Here is a 9,632-nt window from a genome sequence, read left to right as displayed (position 1 = left end):
CCCTCGGCCTCCCCTCGGCCTCCCCTCGGCCTCCCCTCGGCCTCCCCAGGCCCATCCAGCGGCCTCCTTTTGCCCTGCCCTGGCCCCGAGCCCCGGGGTCAAGGGCCAGGCTGGGGATTCTGCCTCCCCTGCTGAAAGAAATGCAGCGATTGCATCAGGAGGCCAGGAAGGCGGCCCTGGCTATGTGGGGGCCGTCCCTGCGCCCCACTTGCTCGGGCGTGCCCGGCAGGGCCCGGGCTGCAGGGTCCGGCCTCTGGGTTGGGGAGACCACGCCTGGCACACTCTCGTACCCCTCCCCATAAAGCGACTCCCCCGGCCGTAACTTCCACTCCTGGACCCCTCCTCCTCCCTGTCGCTCCCCATCAGGGAGTCCTCCGGAGGGACCCAGTGCACATTGGGGGGCCCAGGATCGGCTCCGGGGACCCCCCCAGCCCGGGTTGAAGCCGTCCAGCAGCTCCACGAAGATTCCTAGTGGGTTGGACACTCAGAAAGGGGAACCAAGGACTGAGGGAAATGGTTACGGGTTAAGGACTCATGGAGAGAGAACACAAGGCGAGAATGAAGACACGCAGACACAGAAGGTTTAGGCATGAGGTAGACAGACAGCGAGGGAGCTCTGGGGGTCGAGAGCTCTCTTGTCACTTTTATTGGGGTTACAACAGTGTGGGGGGAAGGGGAGGGGCTGGTGGCCTGATACACTAACATTATGAGGTCATCATCATAAGATGCAACTGCCAGAACCTGAAACAACAGGCAGAGCTAAGATCCGGGTCCAGATCGGATACGGCCTGCGGCCTCCACTGCTGTTTGATACCCGCGTTAACTGATCATTGGAGGAAAAGTGGGGAGACTGAGATGACCGACTCCTCTGGGGTGTGGCCTTAGCCCAGGTCCACATTCAATTTGACTCAGATTGCAGGGATCAATCCTTAGCAGTATAAGAGTTAAGTTTTGAATACTTCTTAAAATATCACAATTAATGTATGCCTGGATTGCTACACGGCTCATCCCAGACATCTCAGTTTCTACTTTCCCGCGGACCCAGGAGTCCGGGCTGCCACATCACTGAGGAGCCGGGTCGCCGGGCCTCTGCTTTCTCATGGACACAAATGAAGAGACCCCCAAACCCCCCCAGCGCTCGAAGGGTCCAGACTCCCCTCTTTTCTAGGGCCTTTGACCACAGGCCTCCCCTTTCTCAGATTCAGCCATGGGGTAGGCGTCGGGCCAATACAGGCCTGTCCGACTCTTTGGGACCCCATTTGGAATTTTCTGGGTGAAAATACTGCAGTAGTTTGCCACGTCCTCCTCTGACTCAGTTGGCTGACGGGGAAACCGAGGCGAGCAGGGCTCTGCCAGCCAGGGTCCGAGGCCCCTTTCCAGAGCCAGGTGTCTCCCCCCTCTCACAGGCCTCGGTGTCGGGCCCGGCTCTCGGGGGCTCTCAGGGGCTCTCAGGGCTCCCCGTCCCAGGCCTCGGTGTCCAGCCCGGCTCTCAGGGGCTCTCGGGGCTCCCCGCCCCAGGCCTTGGTGTCCGGCCCAGCTCTTGGGAGCTCTCGGGGGCTCTCGGGGGCTCTCGGGGCTCCCCGCCCCAGGCCTCGGCCTCCTTCACCCTCTCAGTCCTCTGTGCCCAGCTCGGATTGCATCATCCCGTGGGGGGTGCCTCGGCCACCGTGGAAGGGCCTCGGCCAGCCAAGTGGGTCAGGTTTCATGAAGGCAGCAGCTGACCAGAGGTGGGCGGAGGGGCCGGAGGCAGGTATAAGGGCCGGCCGGCCGCGGGGAGGCCAGAGGAGGAGGAGCAGCCGAGGCCGAGCCGTGCCAGCCATGGGCGCCCTGCAGAGAGCCTCCCTGCCGGCCTCCCTCCTGGGCCTGCTGCTGGCCTGCCGGGCCTGGGGCGCCCCCGTCCCCGACTCCAGCCCGGCGCTGCTCTTCGGGGGTCAGGTCCGCCTGAGGCACCTCTACGCCGAGGACGGCCGGGCCGCCGAGGCCCACGTGGAGATGCTGCCCGACGGCGCGGTGCGCTTGGCCGCGGCCAGGAGCCCCGACGGTGAGTGGGGGACGGCCGGAGGAGGCCGGAGGAGGCCGGGGGGCTCGCCGCGCCCTGACCTCACTCTCCCCGCAGGTCTGCTGGAGCTGAAGGCCGTGAAGCCGGGCATCATCCGCATCCTGGCTGTGCGCAGCGGCCGCTTCCTGTGCATGAGGCCGGACGGCCAGCTGTACGGAGCGGTGAGGCGGGAGCCCGGCCGGCCGGGGGGGAGGGACTCACCCAGGGGCCTGGCGGGGCCTTTCCTGGGGTTGTGGGCAGGGGAGCCCCGTAACTGCACTTGGGGAGGGGCGGCAGAGAGGCTGCTGGGAGTCTTGTGTGACTTCCGGGACTGACCGCGTCCCGCCCTCCAGGTCCACTACGACGCCTCGGCCTGCAACTTCCGGGAGCGCCTCCTGGGGGACGGCTACAACGTGTACACGTCCGAGGCGCACGGCCGGCCCCTCCGCCTGCCCCCTCCGGCCTCCCCTGGCCACGCCGGACCTTCCCGGTTCCTGCCGCTGCCTGGCCACCCCCTGGCGGGCCCGGAGCCGCCCTGGCCACGGGAGCCCGAGCCTCCGGACGTGGGCTCGTCGGACCCCCTGAGCATGGTCCGGGGCCCGCAGGGCCGAAGCCCCAGCTACGCCTCCTGAGCCCCGGCCCCCCCGGCGCAGGCAGGCCTGGCGCCTATTTATGGGCCCCCCCAAGCCTTATTTATCGTCCGGTGCTCCCCTTGTTTTGTAACGTTCCAATGTGAGCCGCACAACAGCAACCAACCGCGTGTGTGTGTCTTTGGGGGGCTCGAGGGGCCCCTTACAAGGGGACGCCTGTTGTGAGGGCTATTTAGCAACTTAGTTGTCGTGTTGGACCTGGCAGGAAGGGCTGAGGCTTCCAAGACGGAATGGAGGAGCAGGACGGGGGCCTGCGCTCCGGGGGAGACCTCAGACCCCGGGATCCTGCGTGGAGCCTTCATGGGCAGCTGACTGCAGAGGGCCCTTCAGCTGAGCGGAGGAGGCGCTTCCTGGGCCCGGCCTGGCTCCCTCAATAGGTCGGTGTAGACAAGTCCTTCCCGGCCCGGGGTGTGCCCTGGGCTTGTACGTGTAGAACCCCCAATTCCATCCTTTGTGGTCATATGCTTTGCCTGTTGCCCGCCGGTTCCACAGCCTGGCCTAGGAGGGCCCTCAAACCATTGAGGTTACATTTTAATAATGACATCTCTGGCGCCCCAAAACTAGACATCTCCATCTTTGGCATTTTATTTTGAAAATACAGTCATCCAGGCCCCCAGGTGTTGCCCCCTAAAGCTGATGAGGAACGGAGGGGGGCTCCCTGAGGGGTGCAGAACTGGGAGGCCGGACGCCTGGGTCCTGGCCTATATGGCTTTGGGAGTGTAGCTTAGCTCGGGGGCCTCAGGGACCCAGGCGTCCCGGACCCCCTGCCTGGAGAACACTATTGCACTTGGCATCTTTGGCTGGGCTGGGCTGGGGGGGAGATGAAGTGCTCCGAGACGGGCACAGGGAGGCCGGCAGGGCCCCAGGTTCGGACAGGCCGGCCGCTCACACTGGCATCATCCACTCATGGGGCCGCTCTGCGTACTGGGGAGAGAGAGGGGAAGCCGGGCGGTCAGTGTGGGGCGGGCTGGAGCCAAGCCGGGGAGGGGGAGCCCCGCACCCGCCAGGGCCTACCTGGATGTTCTTGAACTCGTGATGGAGTCGCAGGATCAGTTCAGGCCCATTCTCCATGGTGGGAATGTGGACGTGCTGAGGAACAGGGAGGAGCCGTCACTAGAGAGAAGCAGGGCTCCCAGCCTCGGCCTGTCCCCCCAGCTCGGGTCGGGGCTCCCAGCCTCGGCCTGTCCCCCCAGCTCGGGTCGGGGCTCCCAGCCTGTCCCCTCCAGTCAGGGCTCTCAGGATCCCCACCTTGGGTCAGGGTTCCCAGCCTGTCCCCCCAGTTCGGGTCGGGGCTCCCAGCCTGTCCCCACCTCGGGTCAGGGATCCTGGCCTGTACCTCCCCCCAGTCAGGGCCCCCAGGATCCCCCCCTCGGGTCAGAGCCTTACCTCCCCCTGGTACAGGATGTGGTTCACGGGGCACACCTGGCAGGCCGTGCCCGAGCCGAATATCTCCCGCACGCGGCCTTCCCGCAGCGCCTTCATCAGCTCCTTCATGCTCACCTCCCTCTCGGTCACTCGGAACTCCCCCTGGGGGGCGGCAGGGACGGTGGGTGCCGGCCTGGCCCAGGGGCCCCGGGAGACCCCGAGCGGCGGAGGGCTACATCCCACTTACCCACGTCCGGGCCAGGTCGAGGATGCTCTGCCGAACGACCCCCGGAAGGATGATCCCGTTCAGGGGGGGCGTCAGGAGCTCCAGCACTGGGGGGAGGCGGGGACGGTCAGACGGGGGCCCCCAGAGTCCGGCCGCCCCCCCACGGCACAGGCCTTGGGGCCTCCACGTCCGCCCCCCTTGTGGCCGGGGCCTCACCGCCGTCGTCGTGGGTCCAGAAAATGAAGATGTTCATGGTCCCGATCTCGGTGATGAGGTGGTCCGGCCCGTAGAGCCACAAGACCTGTTCGCAGCCCTCCCGCTGGGCGGCCCCCTGCACGAGCACGGTGGGCCCGTAATTCCTGCGCGGGGAGGCCGCCCACGCTCAGCGCCCACGCTCGGGGCCCCCCTCCGTGCGCGGCTCCAAGGGGCGCTCCCCGACGGCCCTTCTCCCCCGGCCGTGCCTCGCACCCCAAGCCCAGCGGGACCCCCCAGCCCCAAGGTCGCCAAGGGCAGGGCTCGTGTGCTCACCCTCCCAGCTTGCAGTCACCGGGCCCCCCGGGCCAGGCTCGGATAAAGCGGGGATCAGCCAGTAGTGAGACAGGCTCTAGCGAGTCCCCAGAAAAGTAGGAACCCACAGGACACAGGATGACGTAGAGCAGGGCTTGGAGGGAGGGGTGGACGCCCAGACATCCCTGAGGAACGGGGGCCGTCAGAAACCCAGCACACAGCCCCCCCCAAGCCCCCGGCCTGGGAGACAGAAGGAACCGGGCCGGGCTCTCCGGGGCCCTCTTGTCTCCCAGGGACCAGCGCCTCAGGGCGGGCCTCCTCCGCTGGGGCGCCCTCCCTCCTGCCAGCGTGCACCTCATTGCCGATGAAGGTGGGTCGGATGTAGAGGCTGTTCTTCTTCTGCTCCCCGCTGGGGACCCAGTCCTGGTCCACCTCTACCAGGCGGCGGATACATTCCAGAAGTTCAAGCTTGTCGAAGCTCTGGAGGGAGGAGGAAGGAAGAGCCCAGACGAGGCCCAAGCAGACCCTCAGCCTCCGCTGGTCCAAGTCCCGCCCGCTTTCCAGAGAGGGGAACCAAGGCCACACGGGGTGCCTCCTGCCCTGTCCTGCCCCTCCATGCCCTGGGCCCCCCGGGGACCCCAGCCCATGGCGCCGCCTCTCACCGGGAGGCAAATCCGCAAGGCTGAGCGCAGCATGCGCTCCATGTTGAGCCAGGGGCGGAAGAGGCGCACTCGCTGGTCCTTGCCTCGAAAAGCCTTCATGCCCTCGAAGAGCTGCAGAGGAAACACACCCGGCCTGCTCAGGCCTCGACACAAGCACGGCCCCGAGGGGCACAGAGACACACAGAGAGGAGACAGACACAGAGACAGAGAGAGGGAGAGACAGAGACAGAGAGAGGAGACAGACAGACAGACACAAAGAGAGGGAGAGACAGACACAGACAGAGAGAGGGAGACACAGACACAGAGAGAGGGAGAGACAGACAGAGAGAGGGAGACAGACAGAGACAGAGAGAGGGAGAGACAGACACAGAGAGAGGGAGAGACAGACAGAGAGAGGGAGACAGACACAGAGAGAGGGAGAGACAGACACAGAGACAGAGGGAGAGACAGACAGACACAGAGGGGGAGACAGACACAGAGAGACAGAGAGAGGGAGAGACACAGACACAGAGACAGAGGGTGAAGACAGAGACAGAGGCAGAGGGGGGAGACAGACAGACACAGAGACAGAGAGAGGAAGAGAGACACAGAGACAGAGGGGGAAGACAGAGACACAGAGAGGAGACAGACACAGAGATAAAGACACAGAGAGAGACAAAGGGAGAGGGCACATGAGCAGCGCCAGACAGAGGACTCTGCAAAGCAGAGGGAGGCACTGAGAGGACCATCAACTCTAACTCATTCAACCAAGCGTCCCCCGGAGAATGCTTGGGAGACACCCCGTGTGCCAGGAACTGGACTAAGTCCTTTTACAAACATCATTCTGTTTGATCCTCAGAGCCACCCTGCAGGGCAAACGCTAATAGGACTCCCATTTCATAGAGGAGGAAACTGAGGCAGAGAAGTTGTGACTTGCCCACGGATGAATTTAAACTTGGGTCTTCCTGACTCCAGGCCCAGCACTCTGGCCTAATCACCCCATTTCACCTTTGTCCTAAGAATGAGGGGAATCCCACCTCCTAGCACACAAGGACAGACAGCTCCCATCATCATGAGGCTCACTGTATTTCTAGCCAGTTTATTTTGTAAGCCCTTACTTTGTCTTAGTTAAGAATCTGAAGACAGCAGGAGGGAGGCGTGTTAGCAATGAGGGTTAAGTGATTTGCCCAGGGTCACCCAACTAAGCCTTGAGCTTAGATTTGAACCCAAGTCTTCCAGACTCCCAAGCCTGGCTCTCCCTCCATAAATCCATCTCTTGGAACTGAGTGCAATGCTCCAGAGAAGGCCTGAGGGCGCAGGGCAAGGTGGGGCCATCATCTCTCCCATCCTGGAAGTCTGGTTCCCTTTACAGACCCAAGATCACCTGAGCTTGAGGACAGGCTAATGGGCTATGCAACTCCTCTGGGATGGCTGCTTCCTTTTCTAAATGTTCACTCACCATCTCTTTAATACTCTTCTAGAATTTTGCAGCGAATCCAAGTTTTTGGTTTAAGGCCGTGATTCCCAAAGTGGGCGCCACCGCCCCCTGGTGGGTGCTGCAGAGATCCAGGGAGGTGGTGATGGCCACAGGTGAATTTGGGGACGGTGAATAACTGTAAGGGGGTGGTGATAGTATGTGACAGGGGGCGCCAAGTCATATTTTTTCTGGAAAGGAGGCAGTAGGCCAAAAAAGTTTGGGAACCGCTGGTTTATGGTCTACACGTGCCATTGGGCAAGCCCTGTATCCTCCTCTGGTCCTGGGGTCCCCCTTGCCTATTCTCCAGCATCTTGCAAATGTCACTGGGCGTGTGTATGGGGTGGGGGGGTCCTCAGTAATCCCATCTGCACACTCCTTTCAGGCCCCCAGACCTAGGCCATCCTGGCTAGATAGATGCTTGGTGGCTGGAAGGAAGCTGCTAGACTGGCAGCCGGAGGATCTGAGTTTGATGGCCTTGGTCAAATCGCTTACTCAATTTGGGACTCGATCCTCATCTGCAAAATGAGGGGCTCTTAAAACCTCTTCCGGCACTAAATCTGGGAACCTCCGGCTTCGACTCCCGGAGTTCTAGTAAACACCTCCTTGTCGTCTCACCGTCTGGCCTCCCCGTCCATTGCCAGAATCCTTTCGGAGCCATCTTTCCCAGGCCGGAGCGTCGCAGGAGAAAAGCCAACAGAGTAGAGTTCTCCCGATTGTCCTCCATGAGCGTCAGTCCTCACCTGCCCCCCCCCAAGCAGGAGTCCTTGGCATTCTTTGCTCCCCCTTTTCCCGATGGTTCTTATTCCCTTGTGCCTGACTTTGGGACCTATTTGGGGTTTTCTCGGCAGAGATACTGCAGAGCTTTGCCATTTCCTTCTCCAGCTCATTTTACAGATGAGGAAACTGAAGTAAACGGGGGAAATGTTTTGCCCTGGGAAGTGTCAGAGGCTGGATCTAAACTCAAGAAGACGAGTGAGCCATGTGGCTTTAAGACCCCCTTTCCCCCCTCCCCCATTAGAATAGGGTCTTGTACTGACCCCTGCCACAATCTTACGCTCGTCTTCCACCACCGGTGCCAGCTTCCCCTACAAGTTGAGTCTTTGAGGCATTCCCTGTAAACCCACGTAGAGCCCTTTGGACCCATCCCCGCCTTTCCTCCTCGTTTCCCATCTTCCCTAAACCAAGTACCCCAGTAGAAACTGTAAGCTTTGGGGATCCCATCTATCTTTTCTCTGAATTTCTTGAAGGCCATTCTGACTCTTCCTCGCTTTCCTTTCCTTCTCTAGACTTTCCCAAGATGGTGGTGGGTCCCATCTCTGCCTGAGATTCCTGTGGTTGAGCTTTCAGCAGACGCGAGACTGCATCCCGTAAGGCATTTCTTCTTTCCCTCCCTTCTTCCCTTCCGAAGACTTCAATGATGGAGAATTTGCCAGCTGCCCCGCCTTTGGCGGGTGTCCCCCTTCGCTACTCTCTCGTGCTTCCAGTACCAGCCTGGGGGGCCTCTTCCTGCTTCCTCATCCATAAACTCCTTCTGGGGATGACTCCAAACACGTCTCTTCTCTGCCCCCGCCTGATCCTGGGCCAGATTCCCTCCCGGGGGGCTGTTTCTTCCTGGGAGCACCACCGGGAGTCCCGCACCCGCCGGCCATGGCAGGAAGGCAGCGGACATCTGTGACATGATTCGCGGGGCTCCTCCCTGGACAGCACCCAGAACCCCCTGAGCAGGTCCGGCTCGGGCAGGCTGAGAAGCGGGCCCAGCTCAGGGCAGGAGCCTGCAGGAGCCCCGTCGCCCTCCGTCCTGGCGGGAGGTGACAAATCGGCGGCTGCTTCCCGGGGAGTCTCCTGCCTTGTGGCTCAGGGTGCCGCGGGGCTAGCGGGCCAGCGTGGGTGCCCCAAGACCCCAGGCCCACAGAGACTGACAGAGGGAGAGAAAGGAGGACAGACAGACACAGAGAGGGGACAGGAGGTAGGCCGCCGGCCTCACCTGGATGCCGTAGTGCAGGCCTGAGCAGGCGGGGTGCAGGACGAGGTGGCGGAAGGGCTGGATGCAGGGGGCCCCCCAGCCGTCCTTGTGGTTCCACTCCACGACCAGCATGTGGTCCGTGAACTGTTTCCCGAACGTCAGGGGCTCCTTGGGGTCCGGCTTCCTCTGCAGGGCCTGGCACAGCTTCACCTGCAGATCGGAGGCCTGGGCCAGGGACCGGCCCATCCAACCTTTGGCCTCGGCCCCCTCCCCCCACCCGGGGGTCCCGGGCCTCCTCCCTCCGGCTCCTCCCCCTCCCCCCGCCCAGGGCGTCTCCCCGGAGGAGTCCTCACCCTGAAGGTGCTCCCCAGGCACCTCTGGGAGGTCCGCAGGAGGTGAGGCACGGGGCGCACTTTTCTAGCCCAGACCTAGTAAGACAAGGACAAGGGCAGCTTACGCTGTGAGGAAGGAAAGGGAAGGGCCCCCACTGTCCCATTTTACAGAAGGGAAACTGAGGCTGGGCCGGGGGGGCCCCAAGGCATGTGTTCTCAAGCGGGACTCGAACGGCGGCTCTTGGGCCTCTCGGGCCAAGAGTGAGCCTGGCTTCCCTGCAAAGTCTCCCCATGGAGGGGGGCCAGGCGGGGAGGAGCCTCTCGTTTCAGGGAGAAGGAAAGAGGCCTGGAGAGGCCGGGCCTGGCGGCGAGCCGGGGCCAGAGTTCAGTCCCAGACTCCTCCCCGAGAACTTTGCCCCCGACCCTTGTGACG

General features: G+C 62.7%; 2 protein-coding genes across 3 annotated transcripts; one reads left to right on the top strand and one right to left on the bottom strand.

Moving 5' to 3' along the window:
* The first annotated feature begins 592 nt into the window (after window positions 1-592).
* On the top strand, window positions 593-3,158 carry FGF21 (fibroblast growth factor 21). Of its 2 annotated transcripts, XM_044684726.1 has the most exons (3): window positions 593-2,041; window positions 2,117-2,220; window positions 2,392-3,158. In XM_044684726.1, exons 1-3 carry the CDS (start codon window positions 1,705-1,707, stop codon window positions 2,668-2,670), a joined length of 720 nt encoding a protein of 239 aa, XP_044540661.1. In that variant the 5' UTR covers window positions 593-1,704; the 3' UTR covers window positions 2,671-3,158. The 2 variants fall into 2 exon arrangements, with proteins under 2 accessions (XP_044540661.1, XP_044540660.1); XM_044684725.1 differs by having other exon boundaries at window positions 593-2,220.
* Window positions 3,159-3,249: 91 nt separating this feature from the next.
* Window positions 3,250-9,295, bottom strand: BCAT2 (branched chain amino acid transaminase 2; the record flags this gene model as incomplete). The annotated part of the gene is made up of 10 exons (XM_044684727.1): window positions 3,250-3,612; window positions 3,703-3,777; window positions 4,075-4,215; window positions 4,301-4,386; window positions 4,496-4,638; window positions 4,808-4,971; window positions 5,141-5,266; window positions 5,449-5,559; window positions 8,889-9,092; window positions 9,221-9,295. Coding segments are annotated over 10 exons (1,164 nt in total), but the record flags the coding sequence as incomplete, so codon positions are not given.
* Between the last annotated feature and the right edge of the window lie 337 nt (window positions 9,296-9,632).

The sequence above is a fragment of the Gracilinanus agilis genome, unplaced genomic scaffold (assembly GCF_016433145.1).
Source record: "Gracilinanus agilis isolate LMUSP501 unplaced genomic scaffold, AgileGrace unplaced_scaffold55443, whole genome shotgun sequence".
Taxonomy (NCBI): domain Eukaryota; kingdom Metazoa; phylum Chordata; class Mammalia; order Didelphimorphia; family Didelphidae; genus Gracilinanus; species Gracilinanus agilis.
The sequence above is the reverse complement of the archived record's forward strand: the minus strand, read 5'-3'. Positions and strand labels throughout refer to the sequence as shown.

What these genes read in the sequence shown, in the direction of transcription:
- FGF21 (XM_044684725.1), top strand. Translation starts at nt 1,705, where the DNA reads ATGAAGGCAGCAGCTGACCAGAGGTGGGCGGAGGGGCCGGAGGCAGGT. An exon ending in ACGGCCAGCTGTACGGAGCG is followed by an intron (nt 2,221 to 2,391) that starts GTGAGGCGGGAG and finishes CCCGCCCTCCAG; the next exon opens with GTCCACTACGACGCCTCGGC.